This window comes from Canis lupus, chromosome 27, assembly GCF_011100685.1.
Source record: "Canis lupus familiaris isolate Mischka breed German Shepherd chromosome 27, alternate assembly UU_Cfam_GSD_1.0, whole genome shotgun sequence".
Lineage (NCBI taxonomy): Eukaryota > Metazoa > Chordata > Mammalia > Carnivora > Canidae > Canis > Canis lupus.
The window spans coordinates 6,773,058-6,793,041 of record NC_049248.1 but is presented as its reverse complement, the minus strand read 5'-3'; the positions used below and the strand labels follow the sequence as shown (position 1 = coordinate 6,793,041).

The 19,984-nt window shown below is 47.7% G+C and overlaps 1 protein-coding gene across 3 annotated transcripts in view; it reads left to right on the top strand.

The window, feature by feature from the left end:
- The window catches only part of ANO2 (anoctamin 2), a 341,963-nt gene extending 322,488 nt beyond the window's left edge, over positions 1 to 19,475 (top strand). For 2 of the 3 annotated variants that reach the window (XM_038576551.1, XM_038576553.1), the window contains 5 exons: positions 2,901 to 3,053; positions 3,421 to 3,473; positions 5,546 to 5,727; positions 16,475 to 16,580; positions 18,561 to 19,475. In XM_038576551.1, coding sequence (XP_038432479.1) covers positions 2,901 to 3,053; positions 3,421 to 3,473; positions 5,546 to 5,727; positions 16,475 to 16,580; positions 18,561 to 18,830 — 764 coding nt within the window. In that variant the 3' untranslated portion in view covers positions 18,831 to 19,475. Of the gene's footprint in view, positions 1 to 2,900; positions 3,054 to 3,420; positions 3,474 to 5,545; positions 5,728 to 8,994; positions 9,117 to 16,474; positions 16,581 to 18,560 lie in introns of those variants that run through there. The other variant, XM_038576552.1, reaches the window with a different exon arrangement.
- The last annotated feature ends 509 nt before the right edge of the window (positions 19,476 to 19,984 follow it).

Sequence of the window (19,984 nt, the reverse complement as noted above, 5' to 3'; positions counted from 1 at the left end):
ATTTGCCCTGTAGAACTGAGCTCATTTGAATCAAGAAGGACAATTGAGAAGTTCATAAATAAAAGACATGTTCATATATATACTTAAATACAGACATGCATTTTACAGGTTTTAGATAACTAGTCTAACATCTGTTTTGCTTTCCTTGTTAATTCCATCCCCTCCACTCCCCTTTGCCCCCACCCCACCCCTGACTCTAAAATGAATTCCTCAGCAAAGCCTGATTTAAAAGATGTCGTAGACCTTGCATTTTGAACAGGCTCCCAGAGCTTGTTTTTGAAGATTTCTCCTCCCCCTCCCCACCACCCCAACTCCTTCGGCCAGCTTGGCAGGCATCATTCCAAGGTCCCAACCTTGACAAATATGTGCCTTCTGGTGCATCTTGCCACCAACTGGCACCTGCCAGTCTCCTAGGGCCAGCTGAGAGTCTGCTGGGCATCAGGAACCATGGCAGTGACAGACTTGCATCAGCAAGGGCAATAACCCACACCTATGGGCCCAAGCAGATGGCCAAATCAAAAGCAGTTCCACACATATTCTCTTTCTCAAAACTTCTACTGTGGCTAGGCATATCCCTCTGTGGACGTTTTTTATTTTATTATTACGTTTTTAGTTTGGATCCTGGTTTTTCATTCTTTATTTACATATCCTAGAATCTTGAAGCTTGCCCAAGAGAATGAGGATCACAGCATCATTACAAATCAGACCCAAGAGGAATTTAAACCAGTCTTTTCAGAACTGATCAACAAGGATGCTGAAGCCCCTTGAAACAGAGAGAATTGCCCAAGGACATATGGCTAGAGAGAATCATATCCAGGGCTGGAGGTCAGGTCTCCTGCCCCTCATTCAGTGCTTACACATTAAATTCATGTCTGTTTAACATACAGATATGCAGTATACATTGCAGCCACCTGTAAGTGTTGCTATTTATTCCAATAAGAGTAAAAATATACCTAACAGGTAACATTATTGAGCAATTATTAAGTAGCAGACATTTTCTAAGCACCTGATATCTAAGCACTTGAATATCATTCACCCTTGTGATAACCTAGATGGGAATCATCATCCTCAATTTACAATTGAAGTAACTGAGACCTGGAGAAGTTAAATATCTTGCCCTTGGTACGTAGGGGAGTTCTAGGAGACTGTGGCTTTCCTGGGACTCAGGACTGTGGTCACTGAGCCCCTACGGATAGATGGAGCCCTTGCCTGTCTAGTGGAGTGAGTAGATCTGTCACAACAGCACACAGAGGTGGCTGTAACAGAGGCAGGTACCAAGGTGGGGACAAGGGTAGAGAGAAGGAAGGGGATTCTCCAAGGAGATGGCAGTCAAATGGTCTTGGGGAGGCATAGACATTGTTAGCTGGAGAAGGAGTGCGTGTGCATGGGTGAATGGGAGCACCTGCTGTGTTCGGGGAAGATCCCGAAGGGGGGAAGCTCAGTGCCAGAGGCAGATGCGTGATGGCTGTGGGGGGAGGGATGTTGAGAGATGGGGCTAGAGAGGTAGGTTGAGAGCAGACTGTAAAGGACCTGTATCCCACGATAAGAAATTTGGTCTGTATAAGTAAATAGAGGGGATCCAACAGTCATTTTTTTATGATAGGTAAGTACCAGGATCAGACTACTGGGGGGTTTGAGGGAAGAGACTATAGAAGCCTGGGAAGACTGGTGACAAAGGAAGCAGTTAAGGGGTCATGCAGTTGCCCAGGCTGAAATGATGAGGGGCTGGACGCCTTACAGCCATCTGATTGGCACAGGCTTCCTCCACTCCTTTGCTCAAACTGCTTCCATGGCTTGGAATGCTGTCTTCAATCCAGGCCCATCTTTCAAGATTAAGGTTAGGTGTTTGATATGGAGGTTCTCCTTAGTCTTCACCCTGAATGGGCTTGTGCTCCCCCTCTTCTGGGTCTCCACTATCTCTGGTACATTCCTCTTTCTCTCTTGGCACGCATAAAATCTTGGTGCACATCTTTGTGTACATTTCTCTCTTCTGCTTTACACCCAGCTCCCTAAAAGCAGGACCAGACCTTTGCCTCCTTAAATACTTGGCAAGGTGCCTGACATTCATTGAGCTCTCAATAAATGTGTGATGAATGAGTCCACTTTCTAAATAAAGGCAGTGACCACAGATATGAAAAGAAGAGGCCAAATTTGGGAGGTGACTTTTTTTAAGTTATATCAGGGGTTGGCAAACTGGCCATGGGCCAAATCCAGCCCACTTTATATACTACTTTTGTAAATAAAGTTTTATTGGAACACAGCCAAGCTCATTTGTCTACATTTGTCTCTAGCTGCTTTCGCTCTACAATGGCAGAGTTAAGTCATTGTGACAAAATTGCATGACCTGCAAATACAAAAATATTTACTCTCTGGACACTTACTGAGAAAGGTTGTCAACCTGTGAGTTAGAGGACCAGGATTAGTGACCCAAGATAAAGAGCGACGGAAAGGGGATACCTGGGTGGCTCAGTGGTTGAGCTTCTGCTTTTGGCTCAGGACATGATCCCAGGGCTCCAGGATCGAGTCCCATATCAGGCTCCCTGCAGGGAGCCTGCTTCTCCCTCTGCCTATGTCTCTGCCTCTCTCTCTGTGTCTCTCATTAATAAATAAATAAAAGCTTAAAAAAATAGAATGATGAAAAGGAGAGCAACGGGCTTCCTTTTCTCACATCTCACTGTGAGAAACCAGAGCTTTGCTCCAGGTGATCGCCTTGGCCCGTGGGCCTGTGGGCACTGAGAGAGAAAGACCCACAACTACGGGGCAGGAGGAAAAAGGAGTGTAGGAGAACAAGGTGGGAAAGAGACCCCGTAAGAAACGACAAGAGGCCATGGCTGCAAGGCAGAGTTTACCTAGATCTCGCTTCTTCCCAGTGAAGCTTCTTACGCTTTTCTCTCTCTTAGTCATCCAGTTTGGCTTTGTCACCCTCTTTGTGGCCTCCTTCCCTCTGGCACCTGTGTTTGCCCTCCTCAACAACGTCATTGAAGTGCGACTTGATGCAAAGAAGTTTGTGACCGAGCTGAGACGGCCAGATGCCGTGAGAACCAAAGATATCGGTATGTCCGCTGCTTAGAGACTATGACAGGCCCTCCACCTCTGTCCATCCCCTTGCCCCCCAGTGACCTTCTACTGCTGTCACACTATGTCTGGATGCAAGAGGGGGTGGAGGAGGCCCTTGCCTCTTCATCCCTTGGAGCTCCTCATCCTCATATCTACGGGCTACAGGAGGCCTTTGTCCATCCCCACCTGTTCCTCCGGTTTCCAGACAGGGGGTATCTAAGCCTTTCCAGGAAGGCCATCCCTGGGGGACCCCTGCAAACTTCCACCAGTACCTTGCCTGCAGAGCATCACCCTGAGGCGCAGCCTTGTCATCACCAGGCCAAGGGTGGGAGTGAGCCAGGCGCCCTGCTTTCTGTCTTGCAGGGATTTGGTTTGACATTCTCTCCGGGATTGGCAAGTTCTCCGTTATCAGCAACGTAAGTGTTCCATTCATGACCCCCTAGCTCTGTGGGAAGGGAGCTGCAGAAGGGGACTCCAGGGGAGCTGAGGTCTTCAAAGCAGGGTACCAGCCCATGTTAGCTCCCAGCCTTTTCCTCTTGGAGCGTTGCTCAAGGCAGCCCCCAGTTAATAGTGCGTACATGCCTTCTAACTCACCATGCCGTGGCCAGGCCTGTGCAACGTTCTCGTTAATTTCACGATGCGCAAGAAAGGTAATTATCCACCAGAACGCATACCTTGGCCTTAAGAGTCAAGATCTGATCTTTCCTCAGAGCCAAGAATAACGAGGAAAGAATGCCGCCTATCTATCCATCGCTTTCTTTTCTTTTTCTACTCCCGAGCTAGACAATACCTGGAGCGTTGCCTGAACTGCAGTTCCTAATTACAGTTCCTCCAAGCTGTCAAGGCAAAGCCGTAATTATTCCTATGGACTCCGGCGCACATAGGTTAAGATAGGACATACAAAAAGAGGGGTCCTACCTGTTGTGACCTCCTTAACGGCCTTGCCAGACCAGTCCACATTGCAGAGGAAATCCTGCTGGGCCCAAGCCAAAAGCAGCTTTTGCTTTAGCCTTCTGTATGGATGGTGGCCAGCCAGGGCCTTTTCTTCTACCTCCCAAGAAAACCCTGTAGACCGGTGCAAACCAAGAAAGCCACCACCCCCTTCCCCTGGGAGAGAAACATGGGTTCTGGTTGTGACTTGGTTGTCTATTAAGAACACATAAAATAACTAGAGAGGTGTGGGGAGAGGCAGAGAGAATCAGCCCCCTGCATTTTTTAAAAAAAGATTTTATTTATTCATGAGAGACACAGAGAGAGGCAGAGGGAGAAGCAGGCTCCTTCTGGGGAACCCAATATGGGACTCGATCCTGGGTCTCTGGGACCATGCCCTGAACTGAAGGCAGATACCCAACCGCTGAGCCACTCAGGCGTCCCAGCCCCCTGCATTTTGAATGCTTGACACAAGAAGCACACATCTTAAGACTGACAAATCAGGTACAATTTGGAAACTAAATCTGTAGCCATGTTGGACTTGTGTTTGCTTGAAAAGAGGCTTTGCCTACCGGCACTTTCCAACATATGAAACAATGACAGGAAGTCTTACCTCCCTGGCCTTGCTAAGACTTTGTTACCAATCTGTAAGAATGGGAGAGCATAAGATTACCCACCAAAAAGGATCATTCTGGAAATTAAATGGGAAGATGAAAGGACCTCTAGCAAATGCTCAGTAAGTACATTACTCATTCTCAAATATGGTTATAGCCATCCACACTCACATATACCTTTAGAAATACCTAAACTACATTTTTCAAAGGGCTTTAATTGTTGGTGCAGAATACAGTATAAACACCTGCCAGAAAGATTTAAGATTTTCTTTGCAGAAAGTACCCCCATGTTCAAACACGCAATCATTCACTCATTGTTTGGTTTGCTCCGTAGACATTTATAGAACACTTAAATATGCCAGACAGCACATTGGGTATGTGTGGTTCGATCGGGCAAGACCCACTCCTTCCCCTCTGTGTCTCAGTTTTCCTGAGTCAAACAGTTGAAAAACAACTTCCATTATGTGCTGTGCTAAAAAGTGCCAAGAGACAATGGTCAAATGGAGGGACCTATTGTTGCATATCTGTGGTATTCCTGGTTCTCCGGTATCACCCAGAGGCAGAGGTCCATGGTCATTCAGTGTCCTTGCACCTTGTGTATAAGTGGCACTCTTATCACTATCAGTAATATTCTCAGAAAATCTTCTACTTTGCCTCGGCTTGGCCAACACTCGGATATCTCAGAGGGGCTCCTTCCCTCCAGAACCCAATGATCCACACTAGCTGAGCATCCTTAGCCACCAGCCACTGTCTAGCAGACTCACTTAACACATGTCAGAGGTGGAGAAGCTGCATAAGCTCAGAGATAAGGATCTCTCTCTCAGAGCAGTGCCTCTGGATGGGGAGTCCCAAGGGGACCGGTCTCTCAGCCCCAGAGAGATGCTGTGCCACCTGGACGGATCTGTCTCAACCACCCCTCAAGTACTTGCACTTCTGTCCTCCAGGCTTTTGTCATCGCCGTCACCTCTGACTTCATCCCCCGCCTGGTGTACCAGTATGCCTATAGTCACAACGGGACCCTGCATGGCTTTGTCAACCACACCCTCTCCTTTTTCAACGTCAGCCAGCTAAAAGAAGGAACGCAGCCAGAAAACTCACAGTTTGACCAGGAGGTTCAGTTCTGCAGGTAAAGTCATTGGGAGGAGGAGGGCAGCAGATGACTAGAAGTGGTAGATCCCAAGTAGTTATCTGGAATATCTAGATTTATATCACTCTCCTCCCCCTCCTTCTCCTACCCTCAATGCCCCGAGTCATGCTAAATCAATTTCAGTGAATTAATGAATATTTATTGAGTGTCTTTGCTAGACACTACAGAGCAGACAAAGAAGTATATAGACTTGTCTTTACCACCAAGGGGGTCATAGTCTGGTTGGAAGAACCCAGCAGAGCAGATAGGACATAGCAGGCTATTCAGGAATTCTATCCAGTGTGGACCATGAGCACTGTGGGTGTTTAGGGGAGAGGAAGATCAGTGGGAACTAGAAAGGAAAGGATAGACTTCCTGGAGAGCCGGTGAGGAGTTGTAAGACAGAGAGTCTGCTAGGTGGGGAGTTGGCAGGGGCTACTCATTGGGTGAGGATGAATTTGGGGTGCTAGTTGAACATTTAGTGGCTCGGTAATGTAGTTAGCAAGAAGAACACTTCAAAGATAATAAGGAATAATATGGGAAATACAGGGTATCAAAACTCCTAGGATGATATTAGCTAAAGCATTGTTGAATTTGAACAAGTAGGATGAAGTAGATAATGGGAAGTCTTGAAATATTGCAGGAAATGCAATGTGATGCAACAGGAAGTGAGCTTTTTAGTACCAGGAATGGTCAATAAAGTGTAGGCTTAGGAAAAGTAATCTAGTCTCAGAGAGAAGGATGAACTAGAATTGGGAGAGCCCAAGGAGGGCAGCCAAGGTGCTGCCATTAATCAGACATGACCCATGGCAGGTGTAGACAGAGCAGTGGAAGGAAGGAAGAGGAAGTGAGAAGATGAGCTATTTACTGGAATACATGACAGTGCTAGTGGCAAGAGACCTAAGAGGGAGCCCAAATTAAGGCTATCTCTCAAGATTGGGCCGATGTCAGAGGTGGGTCTATTGACAGGGATGGGGAAGATGCTCAGAGAATCTAGTTTCATGATGCCTATGATGAATTTGATTTCCATCACATTGATTTAAAAAATGGTGGGCAAGTTTTCACCTAACTCCTTAGACCCAGCTAAGCTAGAATTCCTGAGAGATCCAGGTCAGAATCTTGATTGAAAACCACCAACACGGGGATCACGGAAGCCAAGAAACAGAAAACTCTCCACTATTAACACAAGAAGGACAAATAAAGAGAAAAAACAGGGGAATAAATTCTTTAACCATTTTGTATCCTTGTGAAATGATAGTCCCCAGGAAATACTTGAGCCAAGATCACATTACCTATATTAAAAAAATAGAACAGGGGCTCCTGGGTGACTCAGTCAGTTAAGTACCTGCCTTTGGCTCAGGTAATGACCATGGAGTCTGGGGATCAAGCATTGCATTGGGCTCCCTGCTCAGTGGGGAGTCTGCTTCTCCCCCTGCTTGTGCTCTCTTCTCTCATAAATAAATAAATAAATAAATAAATAAATAAATAAATAAAATCTTTAAAAAATAGAACAATAACTACAACAAAAACCAAAACCTAAGAAAGGTATTGAGGGACCAATGGAGGGCTTTTCCAGGCCATCCCCAAGTATCTGATGTAAGGACTTGGGATGCCTCCGTGGGAGACGCAGTGCTTGAGTAGTGTTGTAGCAGTGGTGACCTTGAGTGCATCTGTCATGCTTTCCCACCTGGTACCCAAGGCGCACCATTCATGAGATAGCTGCTCGGGCTCTGATTCACAAGAGATAAAACGAATTGGCTTTCCCAGCTCAGATGGCTGAGTGATGCAACCTTACCAATTTGTGATTTAAATAGAAAGGTATTCTGGTCCTAGCAGGGATAACTGAAGGGTTCAACTCTGGCCAATCAGGACAAGACTCAAAACTAGGGGCCAGATCTAAGAACAGGTAAGTGAATTTATTCACAGATATGGATTCATGTCAGCTTAGATGAATGCAAGTAGCCAGTACTTGCACATCTGGGGGTAGAGAGGGTCTAACTCTTAGATGAGGTCTGATGTAGGAATATTTGCTGCTACATGATGCACTGCCCTGGGGCCACCCTTCTGTATATCTGGCATGTCAGACTGTCTGTCCTTGGTGTTGGATTTTGGCCTACAGATCCGAAAGACAGAGTTCCACTATACAGAGGATGTGTTCCAGCTTGAGGCTTCTCTGGTAGCATCTAGATGTGCTCCAGCAGAGTGCATGAAGTCAGTCAGCAGGTTTACATTAAACATGCACTGAGAAGTAATATTTAAAGAATCATTTCTATAATTGGAAGGTATAGAAATGATCTCGTTGAAGTTCCTCATTCTACATAAGAAGAAACCAAGACTTAGAATGGTGAAGAATTCTTTGAGTTGCTGAGGTTTCAGTGACAGATCCTGAAGTAAAACTCAAGTTCATCCAAGAACAGAAGCTTCAATGTCCAGGCATAGCAGGGAGCAGCACCAGTATGGGTTGTGTGGGGAAGCAAGGCTAACACTGTATGTGAGGGGTTTGTTAAAGATTTATTTATTTGAAAAAGAGCACAGGTGGGGAGGGGCAGAGGGAGTGAGAGAAACTCTAAGCAGACTCTGCTGAATGCAGAGCCCGATGCAGGGCTCACTCTCATGGCCCTGAGATCATGACCTGAGCTGAAACCAAGAGTTGGACACTTAACCCCCTGTGTCACCCATGCATTCTATGTGTGTTTCTTTAGTTGGTCTAGAAGCACAAGTCTGTTGAGCACTGAGGGTCTGTGACCTTGCCCCTGACAATTAGATCTTTTGGTAACACTATGAATATGCTTTCCAGATATACCAGGGGCTTCTACTGGTTTAAACATAAAAGGACTTTAATGGGCCTCCATATTGAAAGTTGAGAGTCATTCTAATTTTAGGCAAGACTTGATTGAATCAAGTCTGCAAAAACCAAGTCTTTGTCCACTTCCCTCCCAACTCTACTCCAGTCAATAAATATGGGGTATGGAATATGACTGCCAGCAGCTATTGGATATAAGTCCAAATGGGAACATACCTCTTTCCTAATGATCCTGCAAAAGTCTCATCAGATATGACCAGTATGCATGCTCTCCCCAGAACTAATCACTGTAGCCAGAGGAGGACTTGGGGGTTGGAGGTGGAATGAGCTTCATCTGAAGAACAGAGTAGGAGGAAGTTCCGTGGTGAGAACTTACGATGAATGGACACAACAACAAATGCCCAACATACCAGGTATTATTACTACACATAGAGCAGATCAAGCTTTGTTGTATCTGCTTTCAGAGTCACTGGACTCGCCAACCAGCTGCAACGCCCCGATAACTCTTCTCTCCATCGTTGCCATGCGAGCTGATGGGATTGTGGCTTATCTGTGGCCCATTAAACAACAATAAACCTCTTCCAACAAAGTGGCAGAATTATTACTGGGTGCATTTGTAGGAAGTGCATTCTATACTTCTGCTAAGAAAATTTATCTGCAAGATCAAACCAAAATGAGTTTTGGAGTCATGTTCTCCTTACTCAGGACCAGTAAGGATTTTGAGTTCACTGTGCAACTATTTTTGAGACCTTACTATAGAGGCTTGTTGTTGGTTGCAGGAACAAGACACAATACCTTCCTCAAGAAGTCTAGATGGAGGAGACAGGCAAGTCAGCAAGGAATTAAAGCAATGTATAATGGGGTATCTTCAAGGAGCTCTGAGAGCCCCAAAGTAGGAGGCCTGCACCTAACCCAGACCTAAGTATTCTGAGAATGCTTCAAGGAAGCTAAAACCTAAAGACTGAGCAGTACAAGGTCGGCCAGACTGATGCTCTCTTGACCCTCCTCATTCACACAACTGAGCCAGCCTGGGTGGTGAGTGGAGTGGGAGGAGTGCTGGGGGACCCAAAGGGAGCATCACCTGGTGAAAGGGACCTGGGGAGAACAAGATATTCCAGGGAGATGGGCTTATTGTTTGGTGGTGGGAGCTGGAGGGTAAGCTCCGAGGGGTGAGGCGGGAAGAAAATACAGAAGCCAGACCAAGAACGTGATGGTCATATGGAGGCATGTGCACTCCCTCTTAGGGCAGCAGGGAGCCACAGGGAGCAGGGCTGCAATTATACTTTATGTTGGTGTTCTCTCTGGCTGCAGTGTGAAGACCAGTGGGTTATATTTAAAATAAAGAGATGTTCCACTCTGCGGTATAAGCAAGTATCCAGAGAGTAGGGTCAACATATTATCTAGATAGAGCATATCAAATAGGTGTACTTCGGGGCTGCCTATTTCTAAATGGGCAATAACTGTTGAATCAAATCCCTGCCTCAGCGGGTCCTACTTACTGCATGCTACATGAACTTGCCCAGCTCACCGAAGTCTCAGGAGTTTTGGAGTGGCGGCAACCTACTGATGCCATAAGTCAGGAACCGTCAGTGGCTGTAAGAAATAGAAATGAATGAGAGAGAGAGAGAGAGAGAGAGAAGATGGGGGAGAAGGGGAAAGAGATAGGGTGGGAGAGGGAGGGAGGAAAGGAGAGATTGTAAGAGATGGAGGTAGCTCTATGGCTAGCCCCAGAGCCAGTGTTTAAAACTGCTCCCGTGGTGGGAAATGAAGTTTGTTCTGATTTTCTGGCAAATAGTGTTGGGAACTCAATGACCCTTCTTATTCTTAGCTTTCAGTGACCTCTGGAGATAAATGTGGTCAAATAAAACTGAGGTCTCGGGCCCCAGCCCAGCCTTGCCAGGGATAGAGGTATCTTAAAAATAGCAATAAAAGTTAGGACAAGTCTCCAGCTGCCCGTTTGAGATGCATTCCCAGCATTTTTAGAACAACGTTTGCTTCAGTCCTCTAACTACTCCGGCAGGGCTGCTCCATAAACAGTCCCAGTGACATCAGTCTGCAGGCCAGATCGGTGGCTATTGACAAGGGTCGAAGGGCTATCCTGTCATGTAGGCTAGATGGTGGCCCAGGCTCCTGGCTCCACTGGGAGGGAGCATAGAGTTCAGCAGGGGAGGGCCTGGCCGGGGATCGGGGTCCCAGAGCCTGGGGAGCCTGCTAGGGCATGGTCAACCCAGTGGGGCTGCTGGGAGGTGCTGAGCATCCTTGGGTGGCGCCTGCCAGGTTCTCTGCAGTGTCTGAGTTCTTTCATATCCCAAGGTCATGTGAAAAGTCTTTGAAGAAGCGAGCTGTCTTCAGTCCATGGCGGCCTCTCATCTGCTCCTCACTGACTCCAGAGGGAGAGTCAGCTTTTCTGGGTGTTGACTTTTCCTGATCTTTATCACCCGCTGGATTAACATGGTTCTCATTAGTTCCTAATTGCCTGTACTATTCTCCTTCGTTAAAGGCCAATTTCAGAAGGCAGTTTGAAGTTGCTCGGATAGTATGAAAATATTGTATGTAATTGTGTTTAGCATTAATATGACATTAATTTCCATTGGGACTATTTAAAAAATTTTTTTTAACATACCACTGTTTGGAGTTGAGAAATGTATTGACTGATTCATAATGTAACTAAAACCTCATTTTTGGAAAAAGCAGTCCCTGATTGTTGATGACTAACTCCTCAGTTTGTTATGTCAGCACCTTCCTGCCCATGGTGATTTTGTGTGATGATGAACTGTGGCAGATGCCCTTGTCGCTGTCGCTGGCCACCCCTGCAAGTGAGGATGGGAGGGGCATCTGAGCCAGGAGTCTCTGTAACCTCTCTGTACCTCAGTGTCCCCATCTATAAATATGAGGACTTGGAATGGATAATATCCAAAGATTCTTTCCTGCTTCTTTCTAAAAAAATTAATATTTCATGACACATGTAAAATATTAAAAACTTAAAACATTACAGGCAACCTAACACTGTCTTACATCTACCCTAACCTCTGTCCCGTCCTAGGCACCTCCCCAACAGGACTCATAGTAATCAATACATCTGTGTGCATCTTTCCCAAACCTTCTTCCATGCATTAACGTCAAGTAAGCTCATAGAACCTGTATGGGGTTTCATGGCTGTGTTCTATAATAATGAAATATATTTTAAATTAATGGGAACCTTATTTCTTTAGGTGGTGTATAAATTCAACTCGTTGTGATTTTTCATAGTGCTAGAACAATCTAGATATGATCCTAAAGTAATTTAAAGCTAAAATATAATAGTGATTGTTTTATCAGTTTCACTTGCTGCATATGAGGCTGTCTTGGTTAACACTATGATTTTGCTCCTGAAAGCTTAACATAAAAGTGCATTTGGGTCCACTGAAGATGGCCATTAATTATGTCCTCTTGAAATTATCATTTTTTATAACAAAAGAAATTCTGCATACGTTTGTATATTTACAAAAGGAAAAGAAAAGACGTTCTTCATAATCCTCACCTTTGTCATTCTCTCCCAGAAGAAAGCATTGTGTTTCTTCTTTATGGAAGCCTCCAGAAATCACATGCACACGTGTTGTCTTATTTAACTTTCACTGTGTTTCCCTTTAACATTTAATGCACCTGCATGCATGCACATGCATGCACCTGTTCATTTATTTGTGGTTGGTGGGAGAGATCTGGAGCCCTTCTGTGTGCTCAGCACAGAGATACACATTTTACTAGCTCCACTTTACAGATTAGAATGCTGAGGTTCAGAGATGAGAAACAGGTTTCTAAGGGTCTTACAGCTTGTAAGTGACAGAGCCACTCCCAGTGCACACTTGCTTTTTAGACAGTTTAGTGGTTTTGTAATTGCAAGCCTCATATCATTACGAGACTCAAGGGCACTCAAAATTAATGTCAAGTCTCAAAGAAAATAAGATGAGCTTTGGAGAGGAGACTGTAAGATCTAGAAATGGCTCTTAAAATCATACCTGCAAACTTAAATCCCAGGCAACAGGTGCAAGAAGTGACTAGATGTGGGGGTTCACCCAGTGCTTGGCCACTCAGCAAGACTTTGGGAGAACCATCCCTCAAACATGGATTAACTTCTGGTTTTGGAAAGCCTTTGAGCTGATGGGAATGGAGCAGAAGTTCTGCTTCCCATTGGCCTGAGGCTTACCTATTTTGTGCCATTTACCTGGACATAGATCCCGAGAGAAGCCTCTTGCAGTTGTGACAATGGCTGACTGATTCACATCAGTATGGTGGGAAACTTGGAGCATCTATGCCTGAATGGTCTGAAATCCCCTTGGAATGCCAGGAGGAACTGGGAGCAGGGGTTTATGTGGTCTGGCCTCTTAACAGGAGAGGTGTTTTCCCATAAGCTACCTCCAGTCAAAGAGAAAGAATAGCTATTTTTTATTGGGCACATATCTGGTAGGTCAGGTGGTGTACTGCACGCTCTTCATTGACATTGCCTCTTCATCACATCCCTATGAGATGGAACACTGAGGCCATTTTGTAGACCAGCACCTTGGCCATCAGAACATCGGGCAACTTCTAGAGGCCATAGAACCAAAGTGGCAAAGGTAACATCAAGCCCTCACCTGGTGATTCTAAAAGCCCGTGCTTTTTCGCGTACTGTGCCCTGGGCTTAGAAGCCAGCAGACCTGTCACCATGGTGGGCACAATTAAGTCCATTGGTCACTCACTTTTTAAAAAGATTTTATTCATTTATTTGATAGAGACAGAGTGAGAAAGAGCATGTAGAAGCAGTGGAGGGGCAGAGGGAGAGGGAAAGGAGGATTCCCACTGAGCAGGGAGCCCAATGCAGGGCTCAATCCCAGGACCCCAGGATCATGACCTGAGCCAAAGGTCATGGCTTAACCAACTGAGCCACCCAGGCATCCTGGTCATCCATCTTTTGTGACCATTTCTAATCTTAAAGATAATTATCTCTTTAAGTAGTGTCTTCTTATTACTCAGTGGAAACACTTGATAAGCTTGACTTCTTAGAATGACACTTTAAAAAAATTATGAAATCTGAACTTATACTGGAATGTAAACAACTACTCCTTTCCTGGTGACAGAGGCTTAGGGGAATAATATTTTTCAAACCACGAGTCATTGTTCATTAGTGGGCTTAGAAAATCACCTTAGTGGGTCATGGTCAGCATTATAAAGATGAGAATAGGATCAGACAGGAGAGGATAGAATCAGAAAATATTGGTGCATCACACACGGCAAGGGTGTGATTTTTCATTTCATGACATATACTTTTGTGTGTGTTAATGGAAAATGTGTCTCTTACGACTGTGGGTCACAGTTTGTTTTTTTAAAGTTAGTTTTGGAAAGGGAAATAGGAACAGATGCATAATTCATTACATTGTACATTGTTCTTTCCTGTGGGTACTTTGTCCTGTAGCTCCTACCAGAGCTACCTTTAGCCTATTGGCATGGCAGTGTTTTCAGGTAAAGCTTTCTGGAAATATCTGTGTTAATCTTTTCCCAGATCTCTGATGAAATGGATGTGTCTGTTAGATTTTAAAAATATTTTGGACACTCAGGGAGGGCAAAGTGACATTTCCAAAACCGGGGTGAGTGAGTATCAGAGGTGGGACCAGAATTAGATTATTTATGGATTTTTTTCAGACTGGGAGAAAGAGGGGTGAGCAGGGGCTCCTACAGCAAGGTCAGTGAGCAGCTATTCCTTTGTAGATGGAGCTAGAGAACATGAGAAGCAGACTTTGATTGTAGCAGGAGGGATGGGGCTGTACCTGGGGAAGGGTGTCCCTGTGGTACAAAGTGGACATATATGCCGCACCCATCCTCCTGAAGTCTTGAGGACAGAAGATGAATTCCCTTTGGCCATGGGGTCCTTGCTGGGGCAGCAGGAGAGAGGGTGAGCATGAGAGTTTTCCCATGTAAGGTCTGTCCCTCTCCGTTTAGCCATGATCCCCTTGTCTCCCGCTAGCAAGTGTGATCTGGGGCCCGCCGAGCTTGTGTCCTCAGCCACGGGTGGATATGCTGAATCCTGTGGCGTTTTGCTGGGTTGCAGTCAGCTTTGCTTTTCATCTGGATGTCAAAGCAAGCCTGCAACAGCTGTGATCAGCTGTTGGAAGGGGGGCGGCCAGGGAAGGGGCAGCTCCTGGCCTCCTGCCCAGCCCTAGTCAACTGCTTAGTGTCCACCTCTGCATGTCTCTTTCTGTTGCTGCCTCTGGCGCTGTGCCTTTGTGTGTGTGTTTGTGTGTGTGTGTGTGTGTGTGTGTGTGTGTGTGCACTTCTTGTCCTCTTCCTCTTTTTTCCTTCTCTTCTTCCTGCATCTCTCCATAGACAGTTGGAAACTACCATACTTTGTCCTGGATCTTAGGGCAGCTGGCTCATTCCAGGTCGGGAAGGAACAGAAAGTATCCATTTCTAGGGCACTTAGGGGGCTCAGTCCATTAAGCATCTGACTCTTGATTTCAGGGATGGGCACATGCTGCATGTTCAGTATAGGTTGTTTTCCCCCCGGCCCCTCCTCAGATAGAGTCCCCACCCTGCCTGCCTTGCAGTCTTGCACCCCCCTTGGTGGCCTGATGCCACCCCACTTCTTCCCCTAGGGATTATTTTGCTTTTACTAAGCATCAAAGATCTGTGGAATTCCATGGAGAGAACAGTTCCATGAAGGGTCATAATTCTTCTGGTGCCAGCTCTTGTCACTTTTCCAGGCTTGGAAAAAAGTAAGTCTGAGAAAATGAGACTTTTTTAGAGAGTGGTAGGGGCCAAGGGGGAGGGAGAGAGAATCTCAAGCCGACTCTGCACTGAGCATGAAGCCCAACAAAGGGGTCGAGCTCACGACCCTGAGATCATGACCTGAGCCAAAACCAAAAGTCAGACACTTAACTGACTGAGCCACCCAGGCACCCTGAAAATGAGCCATTTTTAATATGAGTCATCATAGGATAGAGGTGGAAGAGCAATGGTGAGGAAAAACTCTAGATCTCTCGTGGGCCCGAGGAAGAGGCATGACTTCACATCAGGCACTACTAACATTTTCTTTCTTCTTTTTTTTTTTTTTTTTACATTTTTAAAATTTAAATTTGATTTCCCAACATATAGTATAACACCCAGTGCTCATCCCTCCTCAGTGCCCGTCACCCAGTCACCCCGTCTCCCTGCCCACCTCCCCTTCCACTACCCCTTGTTCATTTCCCAGAGTTAGGAGTCTCTCATGGTTTGTCTCCCTCTCTAATTTTTCCCACTCAGTTCCCCTCTTTTCCCTTATAGTCCCTTTCACTATCATATTTCATGTATGAGTGAAACTGTATCATGATTATCCTTTCTTAAGCCACATGGACAGATTATAAACGTGATTGGCAGAACCGAGGATACCAACCAACCATCACTATTACCACCGTTCCCCAAATGCACTCAGCCTTCAGCTTGGGTTGACTCAGCCTTCACTGGGGTGCAAGAGTGCTGCCACCTCTATGGCCGTTCCCAAAGCAGCCGGCCAGGAAGGAAACCTGGGGTTGTCTGCAGGCGCCTGTGTCTTTCCTGAGTCCAGGGGCTGCTGGAACTGTCCAAGGTTTCTGGGCATCTCCCTCGGCTCTTGAGCTCATGTGCTAGTGGGGCCAACATGAACCCACTGTCCTGGGCTCCTCTCATGATTCCTGGGCTCCTCTGAAAGAAGAATACAGAAACCAGAGGAAGCCAGGGGGATGTTAGAGAGTGTGGGAAAAAGGCATTTCCAGGCCGACACTGGAGTTTTTTGGACTTTGGTCCTGTTATTCCATGGCTTGTTGGTGGGACCATGGATTCCTCTCACTCTGCTTGCTTCCTGCAATTTCCTGAGTCTGGGAGCGAGGGTTTTGCCGGCTGCTCTGATCCTTTAGGATCTCAAACACCCTCTTCCCTCCAGTACTTCCTAGTCTTAACACTACATTTCTCTCTGCCCAGGTTTAAGGATTACCGAGAGCCTCCGTGGGCCCCAAACCCATATGAGTTTTCCAAACAGTACTGGTCCATTCTGTCTGCCCGTCTGGCTTTTGTCATAATCTTCCAGGTGAGTTGTCCAGATAAGGAGTAGCCTCCAGGCCACAGAGGTAAAGACAGCCATGTCTCCTCGCCTGCCCCTCCTCTCCATGTGTTCTCCATGTGGCGTTGTGACATAGGGGTCCCTGCAAGTGGCCAGCAGGAGGGAGCACCTCCCCAGAGGAGGCAGGAAGCACTCTTGAGAGGACTTCCATGAATGGATGAATTTGCAGAAAGAGAATAGCGCTCAGAGTAAGTTTACAAGGCAGATGTGGGATAAGTTACAGGGTGGAGATAGATTCCCATTTAGACCTAAGACAAGAAAGGAAGCGAGAAGAGCGGTGGGGCCCAGAATCCCCACCTTACTGCAGACAAACAGCCCCGCCTGGTCTCTGCAGTTCACCAAAGGACTTGGGTTCCAAACGGTTCTTCTAGCTCTGGGCCAACTCCCTCCTTTATTGGTGAGCTCCGACCCCAGAGACATCCGGCCATGCCTCTTTGAATGAATAGCAAACCTGAGTCCGCGATTGCTATCTCTGACAATAGCCAGAGCTCAGGTTGCATGGCCCAGATCCGGGGGTACACGGGCCCCCAGCTCCCACTCGGGGGTCCTGCCGCCTTTCAAGCAGGGCTGGAGCACGAGCCCAGATCCTTTTCTCTTCCACTCCCCCAGGCTTTTGTATTCCCTGAAGGCAGATCTCTGGAGGGCTCTAAGATATCCTGCCCCGACCCCAGCCCGGGAAGTGGAGAAGCCCATCAGCTAGTCTTTCACCTAAAGAAGACAGCCATTCTTCCTCTGAGAAGATGGGGCGATTTTTTGAAAACCTGCTCCAACACCCCCCTGCAGGCATCCACTGGCTTTCCCACACGTCACACATAACACTCGTTCACACTGTGAAAGTTGGTTTAAGGGAAGAGTGTGACTTGAAGCAGCTCTAGAGCATGAAAGGCTTCCAGGAGCGTCTGGAAGCTCCTGGCCCAGGAGCTATTACTAGTCCCCTGGCCCTCCCTGGGGCCCCTAGGTACAAGCGAGGGTCAAGGTTAAGGTAGGAATAGGTTTGGAACCTGGAAGACAGCCATGCCCTAAGGATCTCATCCTGGGTTCATCGCTGTCCCTGGATCTCAAAGCGAGCGTGTGATTGGCAGGCAGAGAATGCCACAACTGGGGTGGGGAAACTGCCTGGCTTGGGGAGCTGGGTGGGAACCAGGTAATAAGCGCAGCTGTCATATATCGGGCCCCGCTGGCACAGTGGTAATGCATTCACCGCTTCAGTGGAAAATACTGCAGGGAAACGTAGTCCTGTCTTACCTGTGTTTGCAAGGCGGGGATGGGGCTCAGCAGGTGGGGAAGGAAGCTGATTGCAAGTGTGCACAGAAGCTCAGAATGGAGATGGGGGAGCTGAAGGCAGGGGCCTGAGACTGGCCAGTGTGACTAGCATGGCTGGACAGAAGAGGGAGCAGGATCAGGTAAGTGTGAGGTTGGCCGAGGCCAGAATTCAGTGCGGAGACCAAAGGCCCATCTCTGATCTGGAGCGCTGAGCGCAGGCTGGAAGTGAGAGGGGAGCAGCCGGCCCAGTGATGGCCTGGAGGGGCCAGCAGGCCCTGTGCCCACTTCCCAGGGAGCCCTGGAGCCGGGCGCCCGAGGCTGAGAGGCCTGGCAGGAAGAACAGGAAGGGGAAAAGCCAGCTGACACTTCTCAGGCCCTGCCATATGGGAGGTGTTGACTTTCATCCTCACGGCAACTTAGGGGGGCGGGTAGTATTACTGCTCCACTTTCTACATGGGGACACTGCGGGCCATTTCTGCTCATTGGTGAAGACCACCTGCTACTAGGTAGGGAGCCAGAATACCGCGGAGGTGTCCTGCTCCTGGGGCTCTGTGTGCCACTGCCCCCGCCGTGGCACCACACGGCCAGCCCCACTGCCGGAGGACAGGGCAAGGGTGGACAAGGTGCACTGGGGACCCACGGGCCGGGCCTCGCCCCTCAACCCCTCTCCCTTGCTTTTGGCAGAACCTTGTGATGTTCCTGAGCGTCCTGGTGGACTGGATGATTCCAGACATCCCCACGGACATCAGCGACCAGATCAAGAAGGAGAAGGGCTTGTTGGTGGACTTCTTCCTGAAAGAGGAGCATGAGAAACTCAAGCTGTCGGACGAGCCGGGCCAGAGGAGCCTGGGAGGGGGGCGTCATAGCAGGAGCCGAGCACCCAGCTCGGCACCCTCGGGCCGGAGCCAGCCGGGCAGCATCGCATCCTCTGGTTCTCAGCACACCAACGTGTGAGCGAGCCCGCCCCCGCGGGCCGCTGCGGCCGCCAGGGACCTCGCGGAGCACCCGTGCACCTGCGTGGGCGTGGGGGCTGGCCTGAGGGGCCCTCGCGAAGGTGTGTGTGTGCAGAGAGGGGGTGCGAGAGCGAGCGAGTGAATGAGCAGAGGCAGGAAAAGAAACGGGTCTGCTTCTCAGAAACTTCAAGCTTAAGTTTCTTTTAGGTCCTCTTTGTATCCTTTGGGGGGCTTGGTACCCTCTTTTGAATTACTTGGCGAAGGAACTGGGTGTCTCTACCCCAGAGCCCCCAGGCGCCATGAGCCTTCCCTGCATTCCCTCAGGTGTCCTCTCTCTCAGGTGGGCACAGGCTGTGAGAGAAGCAAACCCCCATCCTGAGTGATCCCTCACCCCTTCCCTCCATCTTCCGGGGAGCAGACCCCTCTATGTCACTTGCAGCTGGGACTGTCACTGCCCCACCGGGTGCAAATTAAGTCACAGGGCTGATTGCTGTGGCCACTGGACTTGATGGTGAGTGGTAGAGGCCTAAACCCGGGCTTGTCTCCAGTTCATGTCGTGGGGATGCTTTGAGCTTGTGCAACTAACCATCACTTTATGCAGGTTCATATTTAAAGTAATCAAATAAATTGAAACATTCTTTATAAAGCTATGTCTCCATGTCTTTGGTTCTCTCCCTGTCGGTCACTGCCTACCAATATTTATTGAACACCTACTATACCTCCGATACTTTTCTCGGAGGAGAGATGCAGCAGAGTACAAGCGATGAGACCTCTGCTTCCTGGAGTTTCCTGGGAGAGGGAGACTGATAATATATAGGGTTTCAGCTAGTAATAAGGTTTAAGGAGAAATATAAGGGAGAAGGGAAATGTGAAAGCACCAGAGGTAAGAGGCTTGTCATTCTGCATTGGAATTAATGACAAACCCAAGATGCTTCAGAGCTTTCATCTTTCCTCTCAGAAGGGGGATCAGTTGGGGGGGAGGTGTGAGAAGGGGAGAGATTTTCAAGTATAGTTGGAAGCAAAGGCCAAACATCATTCATCATCTTTCACACACCTCAATCCCACCTGCTGTCCAGAAACCAGTTGCACCAGGGCCTTGGGACCTGGCCCCAGTTCCTCCCAGGTCAGTCTGACCAGAGTCCAACTTGGTGTCTG